This window comes from Mustela erminea, chromosome 6 (assembly GCF_009829155.1).
Source record: "Mustela erminea isolate mMusErm1 chromosome 6, mMusErm1.Pri, whole genome shotgun sequence".
NCBI classification, from domain to species: Eukaryota; Metazoa; Chordata; class Mammalia; order Carnivora; family Mustelidae; genus Mustela; species Mustela erminea.
Window position 1 is genome coordinate 68972311 of NC_045619.1, and position 26131 is coordinate 68998441.

The following is a 26131-nucleotide window of genomic DNA, read 5'->3' on the forward strand; positions in this document are numbered from 1 at the left end:
TCTACACTGAGCTTCCAATAATTTGGCATTTACAGTTCAGACGTTCTTACTTGGCACTGGTTTCTGCAGTGGCTTTTGCTCCTGAATCTAGGTCTCTTCAGTCTTGAGGGCAGGTGTTTGCCCAGTTTCTTCCCCTCTTGTGGGTCAAAGAAGGGGTTTTTTTGATTTTTCAGTCTGTTGAGCTTTTTGTTTGTTAGGATGGGGTCAGATCTTCCAAACTCCTTACAGGTGAAACTTCAGTTTCCTTATCTATAAAAATAGGCACAATAACAATATCCAGCTCATAGAGTTATGATGAAGATAGAATGAATATGTATAAAGGTTTAGAACAGTTCCTGGCACGTAGTAAGTGTAGGAGAGGGAAAATTCTTCTACCCTTCAAGGTCTTTCAGCTGGACGGAGAATTCAATTCATATGAGACAGGTTAATGGGAGAAAAAAGACAGTTTTATTATGTGCACATGTGCACCCAGTAATGAAATTGAGACATGGGGCACCTGGGTGGCTCAGTGGGTTAAAGTCTCTGCCTTCGGCTCAGGTCATGATCCCAGGGTCCTGGGATCCAGCCCTGAATCTGGCTCTCTGTTCAGCAGGGAGCCTGCTTCCCCCTCTCTCTGCCTGCCTCTCTGCCTACTTGTGATCTCTGTCAAATAAATAAATAAATAAAATCTTAAAAAGAAAAAAAAGAAAGAAAGAAAGAAAGAACCAAGGCAGGCACATTTTAGACAAAGAAACATTAGATTTGTGAGGCATTTACAGGATAAGGAAAACAGGTGTTTGTGAGCTTGAATTAGGAACTCTAAGCAGAATTTGGGCTGAGGTAGTAGACTAGTAAAAAAGTAACAAGGTTTATTTCTACAGTTTTCTCTACTTGATAGCCCTTGCCTTTGGTAATAAAGATGCCTTTTCTTAGTACAGGGATTGGTGTTTTTTATATGGGAGATTTGTTTCCTCCTTTCAGGAGGACAGAAGAAGTCTAAGTGTCTTTGTACAGTTGACTCTCAAGTAGCTTCAGTTCAAAATGATCAGTGTTGGGCCTTTGTGGTTCATTTGGGGGTGGCCTTCCCTGGACTCCTACATAAACATTCAGTATATATTAGTAACTCTCTTATTGTCAGCCTCCTCCTCATTGTTGTTATACCATTATTTCTACTGTTCCATAGTCTTAGTTATCCAAGCTGCCCCTGCTCTATTAATTTGCTAATGAAAGCTCTGTTATGTGTAGTTGGGAATTCTTATAATGGAGTTTCTGGAGAAAATATTTTATTTTTCCATGATCTTAAATAACACAATGAATATAAGAAAATATTTTTATATGTTTTACTGATGATATATGATGTATGCCTCAATTCAAAAGTGATAGAACATTCCCTTTTTACTTTTTCTTTGACCATTTGTCAGAAGATTATTTTTATAGTAAGTTTTTACTTTGTTATTATTTATAGTTAATTGAGAAATTGAAATTAATTTTACTGGAAACGCCACCATATGATTTGGAAGATAAAAATATAAAACAGTACCAAGGATCAATTCTAGAACTCCAGGAGCTCCTTCATCTTAAGTTTAACATAGCCACAGAAATACTTCTCAGAGTAAGTGTGATTTTTTTTTCTCATTTTGCTTATAAATTACAATTAACTTTTTAAGAGTTAAAATTTTATACTATATGATAAAAAAAATCTAGCATCTTTTTAATTAAAAGGCTATGGAAAAGTCAGTTAAAAAATCAGTATAGTTGAAGTCCTGTTTTTCTTTAATATTTTATTTATTTATTTGAGAGAGAGAGAGCACGCACAGAGGGAGAGTGAGATGGGGAAGCAGACTCCTCGCTGAGCAGAAATGCCAGTGTGGGGCTCAATCCCAGGACCCTGAGATCATGACCTCAGCCAAAGGCGGATGCTTAACCGACTTTTTTTCTTATACTTGCTAAGGTTTAGTAGGATCACTATGAAAATAAATTCACAAAACTTTATATGCTAAATATTCACTACTCAAGATAAATTGACTAAGATCATAATTATTGGTAGTCAGTCTATTTTTCCCAAATATCTTATCATTAGTGATAATATTCGTATAACTAAAATCATCATTATACCTTGACAATTAATAATTCCATAATCTAATGTCCAGTCCCTATTTAAATTTTGGCTAATATCCTATCCCATGAATGTCTTCTATGGCTATTTTTGTTTTATTGTGTGCTCTTTAAATCAGAAAACAACCTAAAGTCACACATTTTTTGTGTGTGTCTTTTTATCTTTTGGTTTATGTTGGTCTCTGTATAGCCTTAGTAGAATATGTTCTAATTATGAAAAGAATTGCAAAATTGGCTTAAACTTTACTAAATTTATTATTGGTAGTAATATTTATAATGTAATTTTGGAACAGTTTTATTATAAGAAAAGCAAAGAAATGTATTATAATTTTTAATAATCAAGATTATTTTAAGAGAAAAAAGATAAAATATGTAAACTAAGAGATTAGAAGAAATACTGTAAGTTTTTTTTAAAGATTTTATTTATTTATTTGACAGACAGAGATCACAAGTAGGCAGAGAGGCAGACAGAGAGAGAGGGGGAAGCAGGCTTCCTGCTGAGCAGAGAGCCTGATGCGGGGCTTGATCCCAGGATCCTGAGATCATGACTTGAGCCTAAAGGCAGAGGCTCAACCCACTGAGCCACCCAGGGGCCCCAAATATTGTAATGTTTAATTTGAAATGGAAATACTACTATGAACCAGATTTCTTTCTAATCTGTAAAATGGAACCAGGTCTAATTGGGGTGAACAGCTGATTCCAGAACTGGAGCAGGGTAAGTGAAAGATGAGAATGAGTTATCTTGTGCTAGAAAGCAAATAAATGCTCAGAGACTAATGGAATTGTATCCAAAGGGACAGAACTAACTTAAAGGGGCTCCCTCTGGTCAAATTTGAAATTGTTTGAATATCAAAAAGAATAATTACAATTGATTATAGACCATTGACTAAATAAAAATCTGTGAGTCTAAAAGGATACTCCAGAAAAGCAAGTGAGAAAGTGGGATGGAGGGGAAGAACAGTTTATAGAAGAATGCCATCTGATAAATGGTGAAGGAATTGTCAGTTAGAAAATCACCATTTTTTTAATCCTCAATGTAATAAATGATAAGGGGCATTGTTTTTTTTTTTAGGGGCATTTTCACTTAATAATTAGGTGAAAAGTAGTTGAGGAGTGCATGATTCTCATGGTGCCAAAATATTAGACCACAGATTACTTACAGATTGGGGAAAAGTGTACTTCACAACTGGGAGATACTTACCATGTTAACCAAGCGATCAAGTCCACATTGTTAACAGTGGGACATCATATGCCTCCTGACAGGACGCATCGTGAAGAGTACAGCATAACCTACAATGCCTTCTTGCCAAAAATAATTAAACCTACCTAGACCTAACTTTCAAAGAAGTTACAAAAAATAAAGGGGACAGAAGAGCAAGCTAAGCAATACCATGAAGAATTAGATAAATTCACAATGTGGAATAGTTCTATAAGACTATCCTGAACACTTCAAAAGTTAATGTCACGGCTTGGGGGGAAGCATGCAGGATCAATTACTTTTTAAAACTTGGAAATAGGGCGCCTGGGTGGCTCAGTGGGTTAAGCCGCTGCCTTCGGCTCAGGTCATGATCTCAGGGTCCTGGGATCGAGTCCCGCATCGGGCTTTCTGCTCAGCAGGGAGCCTGCTTCCCTCTCTCTCTCTCTCTGCCTGCCTCTCCGTCTACTTGTGATTTCTGTCTGCCAAATAAATAAATAAATAAAATCTTTAAAAAAAAAATAAATAAATAAAACTTGGAAATAAATTCAATCTCCAGTACCCCAAAGTTTTTATATTGTGACAACTAAATACATACAATATTGACTTTGTTAAGCCATTTAAGAGAGTTAATATGCATCAAGCTGTATTACCTTATGAAAACGTACTTAAGAACTTCCTTAAATTGTGTGTTTCATCTTGGATATCAAGTATGGGACTAGTAAAACTTGACTCATTTGAATTTCATAAACTGGATAGTTTGTTTAATAAACTTGATAATACTCAGAAATAGACTAACTTTTGCAGTAGCATGATCTACATTTTAATGTACAAATAAAGAGGCATGTGTATAAAGTCATGATAATGTTAAAATCGAAAAGGGTAATATAATAGTAATCCTGGGAATATAGGAGCAACTTTAATCCTTAGACACAGTGAGAGAAACTAAGGGGAAAGGTGAAGCACATTTAATTAAGAAAATACATTTGTATCATTTAGAGAATAGAGAATTTTTTAAAAACAATTTTTTGTTATTTTGATACTTTTACCTAAATTACTCTTCTAAGTAACAAATCTAACACCTAAGTGATGAAATAACTCATCGAAGTTGCATAGTTTATGAGGACTCTCATCTTTTATAATGTTTTCTTTTTTCTCTTACAGCAGGCTAGTACATTAGCAGATCTGGACAGTGGAAATATGGAAAAAGTCATTCAAGATGAAAATGTTACTCTATATGTGTGGGCAAACCTCAAGAAGAATCCAAGGTATTCCCATGGGTGCTACTTATAGGTCAGAAGACATTGGGAATCGCCTCATGATGACCAGGGACTTGCCTGTTGCATACTAGCATGGTACACTTGGAAAAAACCTATGTTAGGAGGTCAGCCAGCTGAGGTTTGAATCTCAAACCTGCTATTTGTTTACCTTAGGCAAGTTATTTTCAGCTAATCACATCTTTCTGAGAAGTGATAGTGATAGTGATAAATCATGATCCCTTCTTCTGTTTAATCTTTAATATGTCAAAATTAATTGAGTTATAGTATGGCAGTGAGTTTTAGGAAAAAATTACCAAAGTAAAAGGAGGCCTAGGTGTTCTGGTCCCAACTCTGAAAACACTGGTCATATGACAATGGAAAGAATTGGGGTTTAATTTTGATATTTACTAACAGGAAGGAACAAAATATTTTCCAAATTATATTTGCTATGAAATACCCTGTCATTTAAATCTAATGAGACAATATAAAAATATAACCTTTTTCATTATAAAATGTGTTACATATAGAAGAGTAAAAACAATCTGTATACTTTTAAAAGGAAAAAAATGAATAACCCTGTATTAGCTACCCAGATTTAAGAAGAGAATTAGTTGGTGTCTTTTTACTCAGATAGTGAATAATAGAGGCTGAAACAGTTTTGTTTTATTTGAGAGTGATAGTGAGAGATATTTGCAGAGACGATGAGTTCAATGTTGGACCTGCTGAATTTGAAGTACTTATGAAATATGGAATACAACTGTCTGAAAGCATTGAAAAAAATCGAATTGGAGATATATTTTGAGGAGACATCATATAGATCACTAGTTCTTAACTTTGGGGAATCCTGGACTCTTGTGAACTTTATTACATATACTCATCATAGGTAAGGGCATTTTTGGACCTCTTAAAACCTATTCAAGGATGCCTCTTCTCCCCCTAACCCACCCCAGGAAACAGAACTCATGTTGAAAACTCCTGATAATGTGAGTTATGATTCACGCCATCAAAATAATATCCAAGAAGACTGTGTAGCGGGAAGAAGAAAGAGGGCCTGGATAGAGAGCAGAGTAATGTTAACATTTAAGGGATGGTTAGGCAGAAGGCCATACAGAGGAAACAGAGAAGGACCTGCCAGAGATGGAAGACAAGAGTATGGGGTCATAGATCCCAAGAGAGTGTTTTGGGAAGGATAACATTAGCAACTGGGTCCAAATGCTGCAAAGCAAGCAAGTATGCATCGGGACTCCAAATTTTGGCAAAATTCAAGTGGAGAGAAATACAGCTGAGGTATAAATTCTCAACAGACTTAGTTTCTTAGGGTCTCATCCTTTTTGTTAAAATTATTTACAGGTACAAAAGTGTCAGATTCTCTGAAACACAAATTGGATTTGAAATTCCAAGGATTTTGGCAACAAGTGACATTGCTCTCCGCCTCCTACATACTCACTATGACCATGTCACACCGCTGCGCCCTGTTCCAACATCATTACGAGAATATACTGCCACAGTCAATCACTTGGTCAAGGATGAAGTTAAGTATGAAGAAACAGCAATCGACAAAGAGCTCCAAGAAGAGGGTAAACAACAAGAAAATGAGTCTAACTCTGTTCATGAAGAACAAACAAAATTTGAAGAACAAAGTGGTAGTGAAGTACAAACGGTAGGACACATTTTTGAAACATACATATTTTCTTCATGTAATAGGTGTTACTAGATTCCCTTGGAGCATTCTTTTTTTTTTTTTTTTTTAAGATTTTATTTATTTATTTGACAGAGAGAATGGTCACAAATAGGCACAGAGGCAGGCAGAGAGAGAAGGGGAAGCACGCTCCCCGCTGAGCAGAGAGCCCCATGCTGGGCTTGATCCCAGGACCCTGAGATCATGACCTGAGCCGAAGGCAGAGGCTTAACCCACTGAGCCACCCAGGCGCCCCACCCTTGGAGCATTCTTAAGATTTTTTCCTAAACGGGCGCCTGGGTGGCTCAGTGGGTTAAAGCCTTTGCCTTCGGCTCAGGTCATGATCCCAGGGTCCTGGAATCAAGCCCTGCATCCCGCTCTCTGCTCAGCAGGGAGCCTGCTTACCCCATCTCTCTCTGCCAGCCTCTCTGCCTACTTGTGATCTCTGTCAAATAAATAAATAAAATCTTTAAAAAAAAAAAAAAAAGATTTTTTCCTAAACAACTAGAAGTCGTCTGAAAGCCACTTTCTTGTCAGTAGCTCAATTTTGAATGTGTTTATTTTCTTCTTGCCTTCTATTAATAGTCGCTATTCATAGTTGAGCCTGTTGCTTCAGCATCCTAAAGTTCAACACAGGAGTTGCTCAGTTATATTTTAGGGACAACTTAGAAGCAAATTTAATTTTTATATATTGTATTTCAAATTCACTTAAGGGAACTTGTAATTATATGGAAACTTGAGGTAAATACTTTCACAAACTAAAGGATTATCTTACTTTCTTAGGTTTTGTAAGAATTTTATGAAGTAAAAGTGATTTTCTTAAAGTATTGTACTACTCTGAAAAAGTTGACATCTTTAGAGATAACATATTTGGGTAATTTAATAATCATATTTCTTTAGTCGTTTTCTGTTCTTTCCTATTTCTAGAATTTCCAAGCTACTTAGTTACTATCTTAGAATTGTCTCTTTAGAATTTTTCAGAATTAAGAAGCCTTTTTGTTTGGCCATAAACAATCTGCATTTTGGGGGAGGGGTTAGGAGGAGAGTGGTTGGGTTATGGACACTGGGGAAGGTATGTGCTATGGTGAGTACTGTGAAGTGTATAAACCTGGTGATTCACAGACCTGAACCCCTGGGGCTAGTAATACATTATATGTTAATAAAAAATAAAAAATTATTATAAAAAACACTAGAATTTTATACCCAGGGCATTGAAAGGAATAAAAGTACAGAAAAATTTAAACACACACATACACACACACACACACACACACACACACAGAACAATCCCTGGCAAAGAGTAGATGCCTAATCAATATTTATTAAACACATGAAAAAATAAGCAAATATATAAATTAAATTTTTTTTTTTAAATCTGCATTTTAGGAAGGACCAGAAATAGGTTTTCCTACAAGTGCCTAAGACATGATATGTGTTGTTTTATTGGTTTATTTTCTTTAAACACAGGGAAGGGCTAAGAATTAGATTGAATGTAAATTTGAATATAGAATAGGAATTACTAAATATTCTTAGAATATGTGTGGTTGAAAAATTCCATTTTAAATATCACACCAGAATAAAAAATTATAGAGATTCTTTATTAATATAGAAAATAGATATGACACAATGATCAATACAAAGAATAGTATTTAGAATATGATTATGACCATGTAAAAATGAAAAGGAATAGAGGAGGAGAACCCAGAAACCTGTATACAGCTGATATTTTAGAGAGGTGGGAAATAATTTGCTGTTCAAAAATTTGTACTTAAAAAGAACATTCTTTGAGCAATCCAATAGCTTTTAAAATTAAAAAAAAATTTACCTCTCTAGCTTCACTAGATAGAGTTAACAATATTTATAGTTCTCCTGCCTTTTCTGAACATATTGGATGATTACTCTCCTCATCCCCCTTAAGTCAGGCATGACTAGGACTTGCTTTAGCTAATAAGATGTGCGTGGAAGGGGCATACTGATTTCTACGGGAGGAGGATAAAGAATGAGTAAATGGGCCCTGAACTTCACAATAATTGAATATGCAGTAAAAAACAAAATGAAAACCCATTACCTTAAAATTTGACAGGATTTATGGTTGAACATTCATGAAAACAGAACAAATTAAAAACAAGGTAACAAAATTATTGTATGAAAAAGGTGTCTAAAAATGTTTGACCTTGATCTGATTCAAAATATTGGATAATTTCTCCCCCTCAAGTTCCTTGATTATAATTAATATTTAATTGAAAACCCATCAACATTTTATTCAAGAATTTCACATTACTTGAAAATTGTGAAATAATGATTAGAAAACATAATTTGATAAGATTACATGAATTTACATGGCTAACACAATTCTTTCTTATGCACGTATGTCTGTTAAAAAGGCCTTATGCTGTGATGATTTATTATAATTCTCTTAACATTGGAAATAATTTTATATTAAAATATAAGCATATAAATTCACTGTAATACCAAATAGTACAATTATAGATTTTCCTCAAGGTCTGTCCTTTGGTACAGTTAAGTTGTTTCCTTTCGTCTCAACTAGGGAGGTCAAAGCTACCAAATTAAGCTTACCTCAGTTCAAATAGCTCTTACCAATGTGTGTGCATTTGGTTTTTCTATTTTTATTTAATGCTTTATTGAACAGTTTTAACTTATAGTGATAACTAAAGGTATACCAATGGCTAATGTTGATAATGCCACAAAGGTATGCCCAGGAAAAGTTTTCTACCCACTGGTAAAATGCATGTTTCATGGAATATTGAAGCTGTCCTCAAGTAGGTAATCTAGGAAACCCAGAATAAAGATGAGCCGGCAATGAGTGATATGGCAGAAGTTACTTTATTTTATGAAACTTCTCCACAGCCTGGGAAGTTTGACCTACAATTGTGTGGAGGGTAGACAGGGAAACCTAGCTGGAGGGAACTCTATTAATCAGGCGGTTTCAAATGAGAAAATGGCCCCCAAATGAGTAACATTAATTCACTTAGCGCCTGTTTTCAGGAACCCAAGCTCTTTTTTTTTTTTTTTAAAAGATTTTATTTATTTATTTGACAGAGATCACAAGTAGGCAGAGAGGCAGGTAGAGAGAGGAGGGGAGGAAGCAGGCTCCCTGCTGAGCAGAGAGCCCAATGCGGGGCTCGATCCCAGGACCCTGAGGTCATGACCTGAGCCGAAGGCAGAGGCTTTAACCCACTGAGCCACCCAGGCGCCCCCCGGAACCCAAACTCTTATCACACCGAACAGGCGTGTGTGTATAGATGCTTATGCGTATGTGATCTGTCATCCTTCCAAAACGCCCACAGCATTCTGAGAAAGTTTATATGAATGATGCTAAAGCATGTATGAGTTCCACAGAAGCAGAAGAATCCCGCAGTAATAGTTAAGTGTGCGAGGCAGGAGGGAAAAGCCATCTGCTGTGCTGAGGGAGGATTGGTGGGGCCGCATCAAGCCTGGGGAGCAGTAACCGCTTGGTGTGAAGAATCCCCCAGGCACTTGCTGTGCTATGCTGGGTAGGGAAGGAGAGAGAGCAGATTTGAACAGTGGTCACTCTTGCTACGAATTCTGAACAGTGTAAGCCACCTTTTGTAAGTGTGGGTAGCCTGCAGAAGGCAAAAATCACTGGATATATAAAGAGAATCAGCCGCTCAAAAGGGGAGGATGAAGATAATTTGGAATTGGGGGGGGCATAAAAGAAAGGGTAGAAAGGAGTAAGAGACTGAAAATCTGTATAAAAGAAGTTCCAGAGATTGAGAAGGGAAAGATGGGTTTAATATAATAATTGGCTTGAGATTTGAAATTAGTTTGGTTTTTTTTTTTTTAAGATTTTATGTATTTATTTGACAGAGAGAAATCACAAGTAGATGGAGAGGCAGGCAGAGAGAGAGAGAGGGAAGCAGGCTCCCTACTGAGCAGGAGCCCGATGCAGGACTCGATCCCAGGACTCTGAGATCATGACACGAGCTGAAGGCAGTGGCTTAACCCACTGAGCCACCCAGGCGCCCCTGAAATTAGTTTTTATTTGTATTTCACGCTATAGATTAAAAAAATAACATTGAAGTTTTAAATATAAAAACAAATTAATCAAAACTCAAAATGATAGAAATATATGAGGAGAACATAGGAAAATTATTTTATTGTCTTTATAAGATCTTATCAGTGCATCAAAATCAAGACCTAAAAGGAGATTCACTGGATTCAAACATTTGTATAGCCAAATAAAACTCTCTATGAAGAGAGTTGAAAGATAATGAAATGAGAAACTACTTAAACATATAAAACAAGAGGTTAATATTTTAATATAAAAGAGCTTTTACAAATTGGTAAGATAATTTCCTAATGTAAAATTAGAGGACTTGAAAAAGCAGATGAGAGGAGAAATGCAACTAGCCAATGAAGGAATGAAAAGATACCGAATCAAGTAAATGATCAAATTAGAAGCAGCATTATATACCCTGTCTTCTCAGGTTGAGCATGAGGGGTAGAAGGCATTTTCACATACTGTTGTTAGATATGTGAATTTGTACAAATCTTTCTGAAGGGCAGTTTGGTACCATGTAAATGTACCCAATAGTGATTTTAATCTTAGTAATTTATTATGAAATAATATCACAAGTAAATAAAAATGTGTTACAATGTTTATTGAGATTTTTATAGTAGCAAATATAGTTCACAGAGTAATTATCAAATAGTCAACAGTCAAATATTAGTAGCCATTCAAAATAATGATATAGTTTTTATGTACTTCTTTTAAATTCTAAAATTTTAAAGATTTTTATTTATTATTTATCAGAGAGAGAGAGAGAGGAAGCACAGGCAGACAGAATGGCAGGCAGAGGCAGAGGGAGAAACAGGCTCCCTGCTGAGCAAGGAGCCTGATGTGGGACTCGATCCCAGGACGCTGGGATCATGACCTGAGCGAAGGCAGCTGCTTAACCAACTGAGCCACCCAGACGTCCCTAAATTCTAAATTTTTATTGAGATAAAATTGACATACCTATTTTCAGGTGTACAACATATCATTTGATATCTTTACTATGAAATAATTACCACAATAAGTCTAGTTAATATCCATCATCACACATAGTTACAAATATTTTCTTGTGATGAGAACTTTTAAGATATCTCTTAGGAACTTTCAAATATACAATATGATATGAATTACAGTTATCATGCTGTACATTATATCCCCAGGATGCATTTTATACCTAGCCTTTTTTTTACCTTTTAGCCATCTTCATCCATTTTACTCACCTCCTGATCTCTGGTAAATCTCTGCGTTTGAGTTTGTTTTGTTTTGTTTAGCTTCCACATATAAGAGCTCATCCAATATTTGTCTTTCTCTGACTTATTTCACATAATGCCTTCAGGGTCCATCCATGTTGTCACAAATGGCAAGATTTCCTTTTTTATGGCTTAATAATGTTCCATTGTGTATATATACCATGTTTTCTTTTTTTTTTTTTTTTTAAGATTTTATTTATTTATTTGACAGATCACAAGTAGGCAGAGAGGTAGGCGCGGGGGTGGGGGGGTGACGGGAAACAGGCTTCCTGCCGAGCAGAGAGCCCGATGCGGGGCTCGATCCCAGGATGCCGGGATCACGACCCAAGCCAAGGCAGAGGCCCCAACCCACTGAGCCACCCAGGAGCCCCTATACCATGTTTTCTTCATCCAATCATCCATCAGTGGACATTTACATTGTGTCTTGACTATGATAGATAATGCTGTAGTGAACATGGCGGTGCATACATCTTTCCAAGTTAGTGTTTTTATTTACTTTGGATAAATACCCAAGAGTGGATCATATGGTAGTTCTATTTTTTAATTATTTTGAGGAAGCTCCAGACTGTTCTTCATAGTGACTGCACCAATTTACATTCCCACCAACAGTGCACAAGGGTTCCTTTTTCTCTGTTTCCTTGCCAATCCTTGTTATTATCTTTTTGAAAATAGTTATCCTAACAGGTAAGAGGTGATATCTCATTGTGGTTTTGATTTGCACAGCCATGATGACTGGTGATCTTGAGTACCTTTTCATGTACCCATTGGCCTCTTTCATGTACTTAAATGTCTTCTTCAGAAAAATGTCTACTTATTTTTATATTGCATTTTTTTTTACTATTGAGTTATGTAGATTCTATATACTTTGAATATTAACCCCTTATCAAATATATGATTTGCAAATATTTTCTTTCATTTGGTAAGTTGCCTTTTCATGTTGTTGATTCGTCTGTTCTACAGGAGCTTTTTAGTTTTATATAATCCCACTTATTCATATTTGCTTTTGTTGCCTTTGTTTTTTGGTCACCAAGACTAATGTTAAGGAGTTTACCACCTATGTTTTCTTCTAGGAGTTTTATGGTTTTAGATCTTATGTTCAAGTCTTTAATTCATTTTGAGATAATTTTTGTGTATGATGTAAAGTGTTCCAGTTTCATTCTTTTGCATATGTCCATCCAGTTTTCCTAGCACCATTTCATGAAGAAACTGGTCTTCTTTCATAGCATATTCCCAGGTACTTTTTGTAAATTAATTGACCAGGCATGCATGGTTTTATTTCTGGGCTCTATCCTGTTCTGTTGATACATGTGTTTGTTTTATGCCAATGTAATACTGTTTTAATTGCTATAGGTTTGTAATATAATTTCAGATCAGAATGTGTGATGCCTCAGCTTTGTTTTTCTTTCTCAGTATTGCCTTGGCTAAGCAGGGTCTTTTGTGATTCTATACAAATTTTAGGATCATTTGTTCTATTTCTATAAAAAAATGTCATTGGAACTTTGATAGCCATCACACTGAATCTGCAGATTGCTTTGGCTAGAATGGACTTGTTAACAATATTAATTCTTTCTCTCCATGAACATAGAACATCTTTTCATTTATTTGTATTTTTAATTTTTTTATCAGTGTTTTATAGTTTTCAATATATGGGTCTTTTGGTTCCTTTGTTAAATTTATTCCTGGTATTTTATTCTTTTTGATATAATTGTAATTGGATTATTTTCTTGATTTCTCTGATAGTTTATTTTTAGTGTATAGAAACATTACTGATATTTGTATGTTGAGTTTGTATCCTGCAACTTTACTGAATTTGTTGACAAGTTCTAACAGGTTTTTGGTGTAGTCCTTAGTGTTTTCTATGTATAATATCATGTCATCTGCAAATAGTGGTATTTTTACTTGTTCTTTTGCTTGACTAATTTCCCTGGCTAGGGCTTCCAATATTATGTTGAATAAAAGTGGTAAGAGTGGGCATCCTTGTCTTGTTCTTGGTCTTATACAAAAAGCTTTTCAGCTTTTCAGTGTTGGGTATGATGGTTGTGAGCTTGTCATATATGGCCTTCATTATGTTAAGGTACATTCCCTATATACCTACTTTGTTGAACGTTCTTTTCAAAATGGCTGTTGAATTTTGTCGAATGATTTTTCAGCATCTACTGAGATAATCATCTGATTCTTATCCTTCATCACATTGACTGACTTATGGATGTGAACCATTCTTGTATCCCTGTAATATCCTACTTAATCATAGTGTATGACCCTTTTAATGTATTGCTGGATTCCCTTTGCTAATATTTTGTTGAGGATTTTGCAGCTATGTTTATCAGGAATATTGACCTGTAATTTTCTTGTGGTGTTCTTGTTTGGCTTTGGTATCAGGATAATAGTGATCTTGTAAAATGAGTTTGGAAATATTCCATTTTATTGCATTGTTGGAAAGACAATTGAGAAGGATTATTATTAATTATTCTTTTAAATGTTTGGTAGAATTCATCAATGAAGCCATCTGGTCCTGGATTTTTGTTTGCTAGGAGATTTTTGATTACTTATTCAATTCCTTACTATAAATTGATTTGTTCATATTTTCTGTTTCTTTAAGATTCAGTCTTGGCAGGTTGTATGTTTCTAGGAACATCCATTTCTTCTGGGTTGTATATTTTGTTAGTGTGTAATTGTTCAAAGTAGTCTCTTATCCTTTGTATTTCTATGGTATCAGTTGTAATGTCTCCTCTTTCATTTCTGATTTTATTTATTTGTTTCTTGGTGAACCCAGCCAAAGTTTTGTTAATTTTGTTTATCTTCTTTAAAAAATAGCTCTTTGAAAAATGCCATTGGTATTTTGATCGGTATAGCATTGAAAAGTATAGATTGCCCTGGGCAGCATAGACATGTTAACAATGTTTATTCTTCTAATCCATGAGCATGGAGTGCTTTTCCATCTTTTTGTGTCTTCTTTCTTTCATAAGTGTTCTGTTGTTTCTAAACTATAAATGTTTTACCTCTTTGATTAGGTTTAATCCTAGGTATCTTATGGTATTTGGTGCTATTGTAAATGGAGTCGATTCCCTTATTTCTCTTTCTACACTGACATTGTTAGTGTATAGAAAAGCAGCTGATTTCTGTGCATTGATTTTGTATCCTGCCACATTACTGAATTGCTGTATTAGTTCTAGTAATTTGGTGGTGGAGTCTTTTGGGTTTTTCATGGAAAGTATCATGTCATCTGGGAAGAGAGAGAGTTTGACTTCTTCTTTGCCAATTTGAATACCTTTTATTTATTTTGTTCTCTGATTGCTGGTGCTAGGACTTCTGGTACTATGTTGAACAGTAATGGGAGAGTGGACATCCTTGTCGTGTTCCTGATCTTCTTTTCCCCATTGAGAATCATATTTGCTGTGAGTACTGGGTGTTATATGCAAATAATGAATCATGGAACACTACATCAAAAACCAGTGAAGTACTGTATGGTGACTAACATAACATAATAATGATAAAAAAATAAAATAATACATAAATTAATACAGCCAAATAAAATCTAAAAATAAAAAAAACTATTTCATTGATCTTTTCTAATGTTTTCTTAGTCTCTTCTTCATTTATTTCTATCCTACTCTTCATTATTTACTTCTAATTTTAGGCTTTATTTGTTCCTTTTCTAGTTCTTGGAGGTATAAAGTTAGGTTGTTTATTTGGAATCTTTCTTGTTTCTCGATATAGGCATTTATTGCTATGAACTTCTGTTTGATAACTCTTCTTGTTACATCCCATAGGTTTTGGTATGTTGTGTTTCTATATTTATTCATCTCAAGGTGTTTTTTAAAATTTCTCTATGATTTCTTCTTTGACCCATTGGTTATTTGGTAGCATGTTGTTTAAGCACCACATATTAGTGAATTTTCTGGTTTTCTTCTTATAATTGATTTCTAGTTTCATATTGTGGTTGGAGAAGATGCTTGATATAAAATCAGTTTTCTTATATTTATTAAGACTTATTTTCTGGCCTACTATATCATCCTTGGAGAATAGAATGTTCCATATGCTCTTGAGAAGAATGTGTATTCTGTTGCGTTTGGTTGGAATGACCTATAAATGTCTGTTAAATCCGCCTGATCCAACATATTATTTAAGGGCAATGTTTCCTTATTGGTTTCTGTCTGAGTGATCTAATAATTGATGAAAGTGGGGTATTAAAGTCCCCTACTATTATTGTATTGCTCTCTATTTCTCCCTTAGATCTGTTAATAATTGCTTTCTGTATTTAGGTGCTCCTATGTTGGGGACATAAATATTTATGTCATGTATTCTTGTTAGATTGGCCCCTTTGTCATTATGTAATGACCTTTGTCTCTTATTAGTCTTTATCTTAACGTCTTTGATAAAATTGCAGCTACCTTATCTTTCGTTTGGTTTCCCTTTGCATGAGTATTTCTTTCCATCCCTTCACACAGTGTATGTGTCTTTACATGCGAAGTGAATCTCTTTTAGGCAGCCAATAGATAGGTCTTCCTTTTTTTTTTTTTTAAAGATTTTATTTATTTATTTGACAGAGAGACAGTGAGAGAGAGCATGAGAGAGGAGAAAGTCAGAGGGAGAAACAGACTCCCCGTGGAGCAGGGAGCCCGATGCGGGACTCGATCCCAGAACTCTGGGATCATGACTTGAGCCGAAGGCAGTTGCCTAACCAACTGAGCCATCCAGGTGCCCAAGTCTTCCTTTTTTATGATTTAGTCATTCTATGTCTTTTGACTGGAGAGTTTAGCTGGTTCACATTTGAAGTAATTATTAATAGGTATTTACTTACTGACATTCTGTTCATTGTTTTTTAATTATTTTGTAATTCCTCTGTTTTTTCTTCTTTTCTTGCTCTCTTCCTTTTGATTGATTCCTTGATTTGTAGTGGTATGCTTTGATTCTTTTCTATCTTTTGTGTGTCTCTAATAAGTTGTGTGCTTTGTGGATACTGTGAGGCTTATGTAAGACAACATATTTATAACAATCTATTTTAAGTTGATAACAATTTAAGTTTGAACACATTCTGAAACTCTATTTTTTTTTAAGGTTTTATTTATTTATTTGACAGACAGAGATCACAAGCAGGCAGAGAGGCAGGCAGAGAGAGAGAGAGAAGGAAGCAGGCTCCCCACAGAGCAGAGAGCCCAATGTGGGGCTCGATCTCTCAGGATCCTGGGATCATGACCTGAGCCGAAGGCAGAGGCTTTAACCCACTGAGCCACCTAGGCGCCCCTGAAACTCTATTTTACTCCTACCATGTTTGATGGGTTTGATGTCACCATTTACATCTTTTTACTTGTGTATTCCTTAGGAAATTATTGTAGTTATAGTTATTTTTACTGCTTTTTTATTTTGACCTTTTTAGTAGCTTTATGAGAAGTTGACTCACCATCTTTACGCCATTAATTATTCTGAATTTTACTATATATTTACCTTTACCAGTGAGACTTATACTTTCATGTGTTTTCCTGTTACTAATTAGTACCCTTTTATTTCAATTTGAAGAAGTCACTTTAACATTTCTTATGTATAAGGCTGTTGTAGTGGTGATGAACTCTTACCTTTTGCTTGTCTGGAAAGCTCTTTATCTCTCCTCCAGTTCTGAATGATAACTTTGCCAGGTATTCTTCGTTGTCAGGGCTTTTTGTTTTTGTTTGTTTCTTTTAGCCTAATAAATTGTGGCATTCCCGTCTGGACTGCAAACTTTCTGCTGAAAAAAATTTGCTCACTGTTTTATGGGGGCTACCTTGTATGTCATGAAATATTTTTCGTTTGCTGCTTTTTAGATTCTTTCCTTGTCTTTTACTTTTGACACTTACAATGTGTCTTGGTGTGGATCTCTTTGCGTTCATCTTTTTTGGAACTTTCTGGGCTTTCTGAATCTGGATGTCCATTTTCTTCCCCAGGGTAGGGAAGTTTCCAGTCATTATTTCTTCTAATAAGTTTTCTACCCCCTTCTCTTTTCTCCTTCTGGGGCCCCTATAATGTGAGTGTTGGTCTGTATAATGTCTGTGAGTCTCTAAAGCTATCTCCACACTTTCTCACTCTCTCTTTCTCTACTCTGATTGGGTGAATTCTACTGCCCTGTCTTTGAGTCTATTAATTGTATTTTTCAGTTAATTTATTGTATTCTTTAGCTCTGTGATTTCTATTCCACACTCTTGTATGTTCTTTGTTGAAAATCTCACTTTGTTCATCCCTTTTCCTTCTGATGCTGGTGAGCATCTTTATGACCTTTGTTTTGAACCTTTATCAGATAAGCCACTTATCTCCAGTTCAGTAAGGTCTTCTCTGAGGTTTTATCTTGTTTTTTCCTTTAGAATATATTCCTTTGTTTCTTCATTTTACTTGACTCTCTGTGTTGGCTTCTGTGCATTAAACAGCCACCTACTCCCGTCTTGGAGTAGCTTCATGTAGCAGATAAAATGTATCTTTCAACCCTGCCCTAGCTCTTCATTGTCTTTTAATCTTTTGCGATTGTACAAAGCAGGCTCCTTTATTTTTAATGGCTCTCAGTAGCTGAGAATGCACCAAGATCCATCAGTTTCCGGAAGATGAGGATCTCAATCAGCACCTAGTTTCAGGCTAACTGGAAGCCAGGCCTTCAGGCAGCAGTATGCAAATATACATCTTTTGGGGGAGTACTGGAAGAAGGATATTTTTGACTGCTCCCTCTCTGAGCTAAGCCCTGGGGTGATAGCCAGTTAAGACTTTCTTTTCAACTGTTTTTTGATGAACTCATGAACACAAGCCCACTGGCCACCATCTCCAAGCAATCAAGAGGTGTCCCCTGGGCAGCAGCCACAAAACCCAGGGAATTAGATGCAAAACTCAGGGCACCAAGCATGTGTACTAACTCAGCTCTGCTGGATACTGGTGCTCTAGAGCGAGCAGAGAGGCCACCCATTGCAGTCTCTGGACAGGATTACAGTGGGCCCTTGGACCTGTTTTTAACTAGAAGCCTGCCCATCAGGCTATGGCTGTTTAGATAAGCTTAGTAGGCCTCTTTCACAAAAAGACTAAGCTCCTGGATCTGTTTCCTCTCTGCTGTGCCCTGGGGAAGGTGCCAGTTAAGAACTCTTTCTCTATTTGTTACAGCCTTATGGGACTCGTGTGTGAGCCCTATTGGTCACCAAAGCCAGGCAATCTAAAGGTGTCCCCTTGGGTGGCAGCTGCAAAAATCACACACAGAAAAAGGTTACAAGCTCCTTTCTGGGAGATACTGGCATCTGGAGCTAGACGGAGGGAGAATGCTGAGATAGTGCCCACTGGTTTCTGTTTTTGAAGAGTAATTCAGTAGGTCCCTAGATGTGTGTTAAATTAGATGCCTGGCCCTCAGGCCTATACTTTAAGATAAGCTAATAAGCCTCTTTCACAGAAAGTCAAGGTGATTTTCAGTCAGCTGCTTCTGCACTAGGCCCTGAGGCTGGTAAGTCTTGGACTGGAAACTTTTAGCTCTTTCTCAGCTTGCTATGGCCTTGTGGGTTTTGTGGACACAAGCCCCATCTGCTGTCAGAGCTAGGTATTTTAGGAGCTGGTCTCTCAATTGCAGGTTTTAAGAGTTAGGGTGCTAGATATGGGGTTCAAATACTTCAGTCCTCAGAGAGAAGATGATGTTTATGTATTCCTTCCCAATTGTGGGTCACTGCGGGGAGGTGGGATTCATGGCAAGGTTGTGTCTCAGCCTTTCCTACCCACTTTGATGTAGGGTTTTTTTCATCCACCCAATGTGTGGGAGTCACTCAGCTTGTTTTGGGCTCCCCCCAGCCCCAGAGGAAACTGTATGTAGCTGTAGTTTTAATGTGTCTGTGGGAGGAGGTGGTTTCAAGATCCTCCCACATCATCATCTCGAATGGGAACCTATATACTTTTATGTAGAAAGATACTGAAAATGTATTGTTAAGATACTTATTCAAGTTACAAAACCACATTAGCCATAGGATTCTATTTTGTGAGGGGATTTCTGTTACTTGTTAATGCATAGAGTAAAGTCTGGAAGCCTAGTCACCAAACAGCGGCTGTTTTGGTGGTCAGGTGTGGGGAGTGTGAGAAAAGTGAGATGATTGTATATTATCAGTGATTTAAAAATTTTTACACTTCTGTATTGTTTGAATTTACAATAAGCAAGTACTGAACCCACATACATTTTTTTCACACATTACTTTTCTAATAGAAAATGAAACAATGTATTTCCTTTTTTGATTCTAAAGAGAAATTCGTAGGACTCTGTGATAACCCCGTTTGCTATTTTGTCATTGGGAAATTCTCTTACACCCATTATGCTCGTCCACTGCACCTAATTTCTCTTTGTCTTTTTTTTTTTTTTTTTAAGATTTTGTTTATTTATTTGACAGAGATCACAAGTAGGCAGAGGCAGGCGGGTAGGCGGGGCGGCAGAGTGGGTGGGTGGGGGGACCAGGCTCCCTGCTGAGCAGAGAGCCTGATGCGGGGCTCCATCCCAGGACCCCAAGACCATGACCTTAGCCGAAGGCAGAGGCTTAACCCACTGAGCCACCCAGGCACCCCTCTCTTTGTCTTTAAAGACTTACCTTAAATTTTACCTCATAAAGTTTTCTCCTTCAGGCTAAATTAGATGTCTCTACTCCATTCTTATTCTGCTTAACCTTAAACAATAATTATGATCTTGAGGACAAGCATAGTCTTGACAGAGTTCATATTTACCATAAGCACAAGGCCTGGTACATGGTTGGGGTTCAGTGGACGTTTATTGAATGAATGATGAAATAAGTGAATGAATGTATGGTTAAGTGATTAAAAGTAGGCCCTGACTTAAGTCTGATTTGTTGTGAACAACCTACATAAAAAAACAGCCACCCGTATCAAGGAATCAACTACTATCCACATTTAAGTTATTCTGTATTAGAAATGCTTAAGACCCTTTAAATTACAGTTAAGTGGGTGGGAACCACTTAGCTATGTTTAGGCAATCTTCAAGCTTGTCAGGAGAGATTCTCTGGGACCCTGTCCTCAGCAGTTCTGATCCCTTGTGTTCTGACATAATACAAGTGGTGATAGGGAGGCTCCACTTCCACCACCACGCCTCAGGAAGTGCTCCTTGTAGTCCTTTTGGAACTTAGAATGAATTTGAAGCTAAATATATGAAGGACAGTTAGGTTTGTATTCCTTATAATCACAGCAGTATAGGGACTCTCATAACCCTAAATGTCATTCTCAACACTTGTGTTTGGCAAGTGTATTCTTAATTTTTTTAATTGGCACGTAAATTCATGAAATTTAACTTTTATGTATCTGTGTACATGTGTTTAAGTGTATGTATGAATTAGGGACTACCTGTAACATCAGTAGGAAAACTTAGAATATTTTGAATTTAGAGGAAGAGATTTCTTTATTTTTACAACTTTATTTTTTCATTTAGGGTAAACTGCTTACCTTTAAAATTTTAGTTTGGCATATTTTAATATAGATTTATCTCCCCTTTTTAATGAATTTGGAGGCTGGTTGCAAGACAAATTGTTGGTATAATAATGCAGCAATTAGGGGCGCCCGGGTGGCTCAGCTATTTAGGTGTCTGCCTTCGGCTCAGGTTGTGATTCCAGGTCCTGGGATTGAGTGCCATGTCGGGCTCCTTGCTCAGCAGGGAGCCTGCTTCTCCCTCTGCCTGTCTCTCCCGTTGCTTGTGCTTGCATGCTCTCTCTCTCTCTGACAAATAAATAAAATCTTTTTTAAAAAATGAAGGAATTACCCAAATACTTGAGATGCATGTGATATGTGATATGATCACACAAAAAAAGCATTTAGTACCTTGTTAAAAAAATTAATTCTCTTAGAAGATGAGCCAATTATTTTTCCCCTAGGTCTATTAAGAACTTCACCACTAGAGGGCTCTTAGTACCATATTTTAGTTAATTTAAATTTAATAATAACACAATAAAATTATAGGTATTGGGTAATCATCTTCCCAATTTATATATCTTAGAAACTTTTTAGAAAGGCCTAATTTAAATATCACGCATTTATGAGAAGTTTTTTTAAAAAGACAATAATCACCTTCAGAAATCTTGTAGTGATCTAAGGGGTATGCATGATATATGGGCCTTTGAACTTTTCAAAGTTCAAGTTAAAAATAGTCTTTGTCTTTAAGATACTCTAAAAAGATAGAAGATTTAACATAAATATGAGTGGATATATATAAAACATTACTAAGTACCTTCTATAAGAAACTCAACATGATCTTTATTTTCAATGAACTAAAATTAATGAGTGAACTAAATGAATGAACTAAAAATCTTATGGAGAACAGTAAATGAACTAAAAATCTTGTGGAGAATAGTAACAGTTACCATACATTCTGATATGTGCAACGAGAGAGATTATGGATGGAGTTAAGAGATCACATTTAATCCAAAAGAAAAACAGTGAAAAGAAGTCTTCTCTGATGAAGTAATATTTGAAGTAAATCTTTTGATAGGCATGGAGAAGTTTAGATGAGAAGGAAAGGAAATTTTTCTGGTTATGGAAAAAAGTGTAAAGATGTGAAATATCCTTAGAGATTCAGGTACTCCTTGGCATCATTATGGATAAATTAAAAATCCATGAGAATGACCCATGTAAAAATATAGCTTTAACATTCAAAGACCTTCAGCTTTCCACAGATCTGCTTCAGTGACCCATTTCCATGGTCATACCCTGGAACTTGTGCTTATTTCTTTACTCAACAATTTTTTTTAAAAAGATATTATTTATTTATTTGACAGAGAGAAATCACAAGTAGGCAGAGAGGCAGGCAGAGAGAGGGGGGAAGCAGGCCCCCTGCCAAGCAGAGAGCCCGATGTGGGGCTCGATCCCAGGACCTTGAGATCATGACCTGAGCCGAAGGCAGAGGCTTAACCCACTGAGCCACCCAGGCGCCCCTCAACAAATATTTTTTGAATGTCTACCTGTGTATGCAGATACTGTTCTTTCCTCAAAGGACAGTGATGAAAAGACAGATGAGATTCTTGCTCTCATGATTTATATACAAGTCATAGGAAACCAACAATAAATAAGAAAAACTGGAAAACAGGTAGTAATAAATGTCATGTACAGAATTAAACAGGATTATGGGAGTGACTGGTGGTAACTGGATTGGGTGGTTGGGGAGGGCTTGTATGATGAATTATTATTTAAGCTGAGAATGACTAGGAGGAATCAGCTATGTAATAGGGTAAAAATATTCTAGTCCGAGAGTACAATTACTACAAAGATCATGAGACAGAAATAAGTGCTAGGTAAGATGGCCAGTAGCCTGACATATGGTGGAAGAAGGCAAGTGGTATATGATGACATCAGAGAGGAAAGCAGAAGCCAGAAGAAGCAGGGCTTTGCAGGCCAGAGTAAGAAGTTAAGGTTTTATTGTAAATGCAGTGGGAAGCCATTAAGGGTTTGTAAGAGGGAGGGTGGCATGATGTGATTTATAGCTTTGCAAGGTTATTCTGGCTACTACGTAGAGAATGGATTGTGCGGGGCTAGAATAGAAGCCCCCAGCATCTGGTTAAATAGCAGTGGGGAGGCATTAGAAGCAGTGGTGCTTGGTCAAAGGTCGTAGTAAGAGAAATGGATATTTTAGGGACATGTTTTGCAGGTAAAATGAACAATCTTGTGGAGTTTTTATTTTGGGAAACTAAGCAGATGGTGGTACAGTTTACTGAGATGCATAGAAACGGGCTGACCTCGTTGAGAGTGACAGTGAAACAAAACTTTTATTTTGGGCATGGTACTTTGGGGACACACAAATGGAAATGTCAGGTAAGTTATGTGAGCCTGGAGCTCTGAGCAGTCAGGCCCAGCGCCATGTCCCCATGCACATTATGCCCTACACTTCTAGACTTGAGCAGTACTGAGGGTGGGCGTCCCGAAGAGCATCGCTAGCATTGATCTGGAAACCACTGGCCTGCTGGTGATATTAAAGCCACAGGAATAAATGAGACTTCAGCAGACTCAGGATATTCATTCTTAGCTTTTAGACAAAATAAAGCAAATGACACTGTTTTCAAAATTCATTTTAATTCCTTATGAAGAGCCAATTCCAACAATTTGTTCTGAAGCTCTAAATGTAAATCACCTTTTGATGAAAAAAAAAATGGACTTCAGGTCAATGAACTTCCTTTATATAGATGTTCTTTTGATGGACAATAGGATTCTAGACCAATTTGTATTGAGTGCTGATGTTTTGCAGCTCTGCAATATCAAGATCACCAACTGTACTGGTAATTGTTGATGTCAACATATACTTTCTCATCAACTACTTGCATGAGTTTTGTGGCTTTTGATTGGCTTAGCTCTGTTTTTACATTGAAATCTTTTATCCGTCTGGAATTTATTTTAGTGTAAAGTAGGAAGAATCTAAGTTTATTTCAAATCTTAACCAACTGTCTCAAAACACTTATCACATGAACGTAGGTTTTTCTTGCTGGTCTAAAATGCCAAATGCTAAACTCCCAAGTGGACCATGAGATCTATTTCTGGAAACTCTGTTTTGGTTCCACTGATCTTATTCATGATCCAGGTTGTTTTATATCAAATTCAAATTCTATATGTATTAAAAATTTTCCATTTTACAACATCTGTACATTAACTTACAATGAAAAATGCTAGGGTACTGTGAAGTTCTTCCCATATTATAAGCCAATTCCTGTATCTACTGAGCCCAGGTCTCACTGAAAAGTTATAGTTCAGCTCCCTTCTGTTTCATATTCTGTCAATGTTTCCAGGCAGTTTTTAGCACATATTGTTTTTATAGATTTATTACACGTTTAAATTTAGCACAATTCAAGTAAAAATTCCAGTTGGTAATTTTTTGAGACTTGACAGAACAGTGCTAAAGTTTATTTGGAGAAGGAAAAAAATCTATGGAAAATAGCCAGTTTTGTAAAAACGGTTATGATGAAACAGGACAAACATGATCATATGAAGAAAAAAGGGTTTTTTTCAGCTTCATAGCCAACTGACACAAGGAACTTCATAATGTATGAGACCAGGAAGGATTATATGGTCAGCAGGTGCAGTTTGGAGATGAAGGCTTTTGCAGGAGTGTGTTCTCCTGGTGCAGCTGCCAGGACAGCAAGACATTAGGGAGCAGTTAGCAAGATTAAGGAGCTTGCACTACCACGTAAACTGACACATTGCTTCCGGCATTAAGTGGTCTAGCTTCAGAAAAAAGTCAGTTGAGCTAAAACAGTAACATAAAATAGTAAAAATTCTGACTTAGGTGAAGTCAGTGTATTCAATACAAGATTATCCTATCATGTGATAAATTTGAGGCTGATAAATCCCTACTGTTGCATGCCGTGGTACTGTGGCTATCAAGGGAAGAGTTCCTTGGAAAAACCTACATTTTTAGATTTCCTGCAAGGCAAGAAACCAGTTTGGTCTAAACTCTAAAGAATTCTCAACTTTTTGAAGATGTGAATTTTGGCCCAATACCTTTGGTATTTTTAATGATCGTAATCCTTCCTGCAAGAAAGAAATGCAACTGGCTTTTTAATGATAATGTCAAAGGCCACCTGGATGTCCATGGGCACCTCAAATTCAGCACATTCACAATCGAATTCATTACTCTTCCCCAAACCTGTCCTTCCCTCCTTGTCTTTTCCTGATAACTATCACCAGGCACTTTATCACCGAAGCAGACACCTGAGAATCAGCCTTCACCTGTCCCTTATCATCTGTATCAAGTTACCATCCAAGCTATGTTGATTCTACCTCCATGTCATCTCCCATATGTGCTCCTTCTAATGAACCTGATCGCTTCTACCTTGAGTTAGACCCTGATCCTTTTGGGACTTCTTACTCTCCACTAAGGAATCCATTCATCAGCTGGCCACCAGAATACTCTGCAAATGCAAACTTCTTCACGCCACTTTCCCATTAAGTCCTCTCTAGGCTCCCTTTTACCCATAGGAGAAATTCTAGTCTTCAGAGTGTCATCTAAACTCTACACTCTGGCCCCTCTCTCCAGCTTCAGATTTTTACACCTTCTTAGTATGTCTCACCCCAACCATACCTGAGTACTTCAGGTGCTTGGAACCCTATTTTGCTTCATGCCTTTCTGCCCTCACTCACACTTGGAATTCTGTCCCGCCATTTTTTTTCAGGAAGCCTAATTATCTTTCAAGATTTAGTTCAAACTTTACCACTTTGGGGTAGCATTTCCTATTTTCACTCACTCATGCAATATTTTCCCCAACAGAATTAACTGTTCTTTATACTCCTGTTATGGACCCCCTGACTTTTTACTACAGTAGCCACAAAACTGTAGTGTAACTATTCCTTTACCTGCTTTCCTTAATAGACTGGGAGCACCTTGAGTCAGGGACCTTGTCGTTTTTTTGTTGTTTATTTCTAGTATCTGGCAATACCTGTACAATTTAGGCACTCTGTGAAAATTCTTTGAATGAATGAGTCTGTAAATGAGAAGTTTCCGAAGTGCACGGAATGGGTTGGCAGAGAAGGCAGTAGTGTAAAAGTGCTCAAGAAGATGACAGAGGGCAATACAGTGACAAGAATGATGGAAAAGATAATTTATTATTTTATAAAGATTTTATTTATTTGACAGAGATAAAAAGTAGGCAGAGAGGCAGGCAGAAG

The 26131-nt window shown here is 36.6% G+C and overlaps 1 protein-coding gene across 5 annotated transcripts in view; it reads left to right on the forward strand.

Annotated features, from left to right (window-relative positions):
• The window catches only part of CASC1 (cancer susceptibility 1), a 62423-nt gene that overhangs the window by 22807 nt on the left and 13485 nt on the right, over positions 1-26131 (forward strand). For 3 of the 5 annotated variants that reach the window (XM_032347643.1, XM_032347645.1, XM_032347646.1), the window contains 3 exons: positions 1445-1591; positions 4454-4557; positions 5899-6208. In XM_032347643.1, the coding sequence (XP_032203534.1) occupies positions 1445-1591; positions 4454-4557; positions 5899-6208 (561 nt within the window). The remainder of the gene's footprint in view (positions 1-1444; positions 1592-4453; positions 4558-5898; positions 6209-26131) is intronic. The other 2 variants (XM_032347644.1, XM_032347647.1) reach the window with 2 other exon arrangements.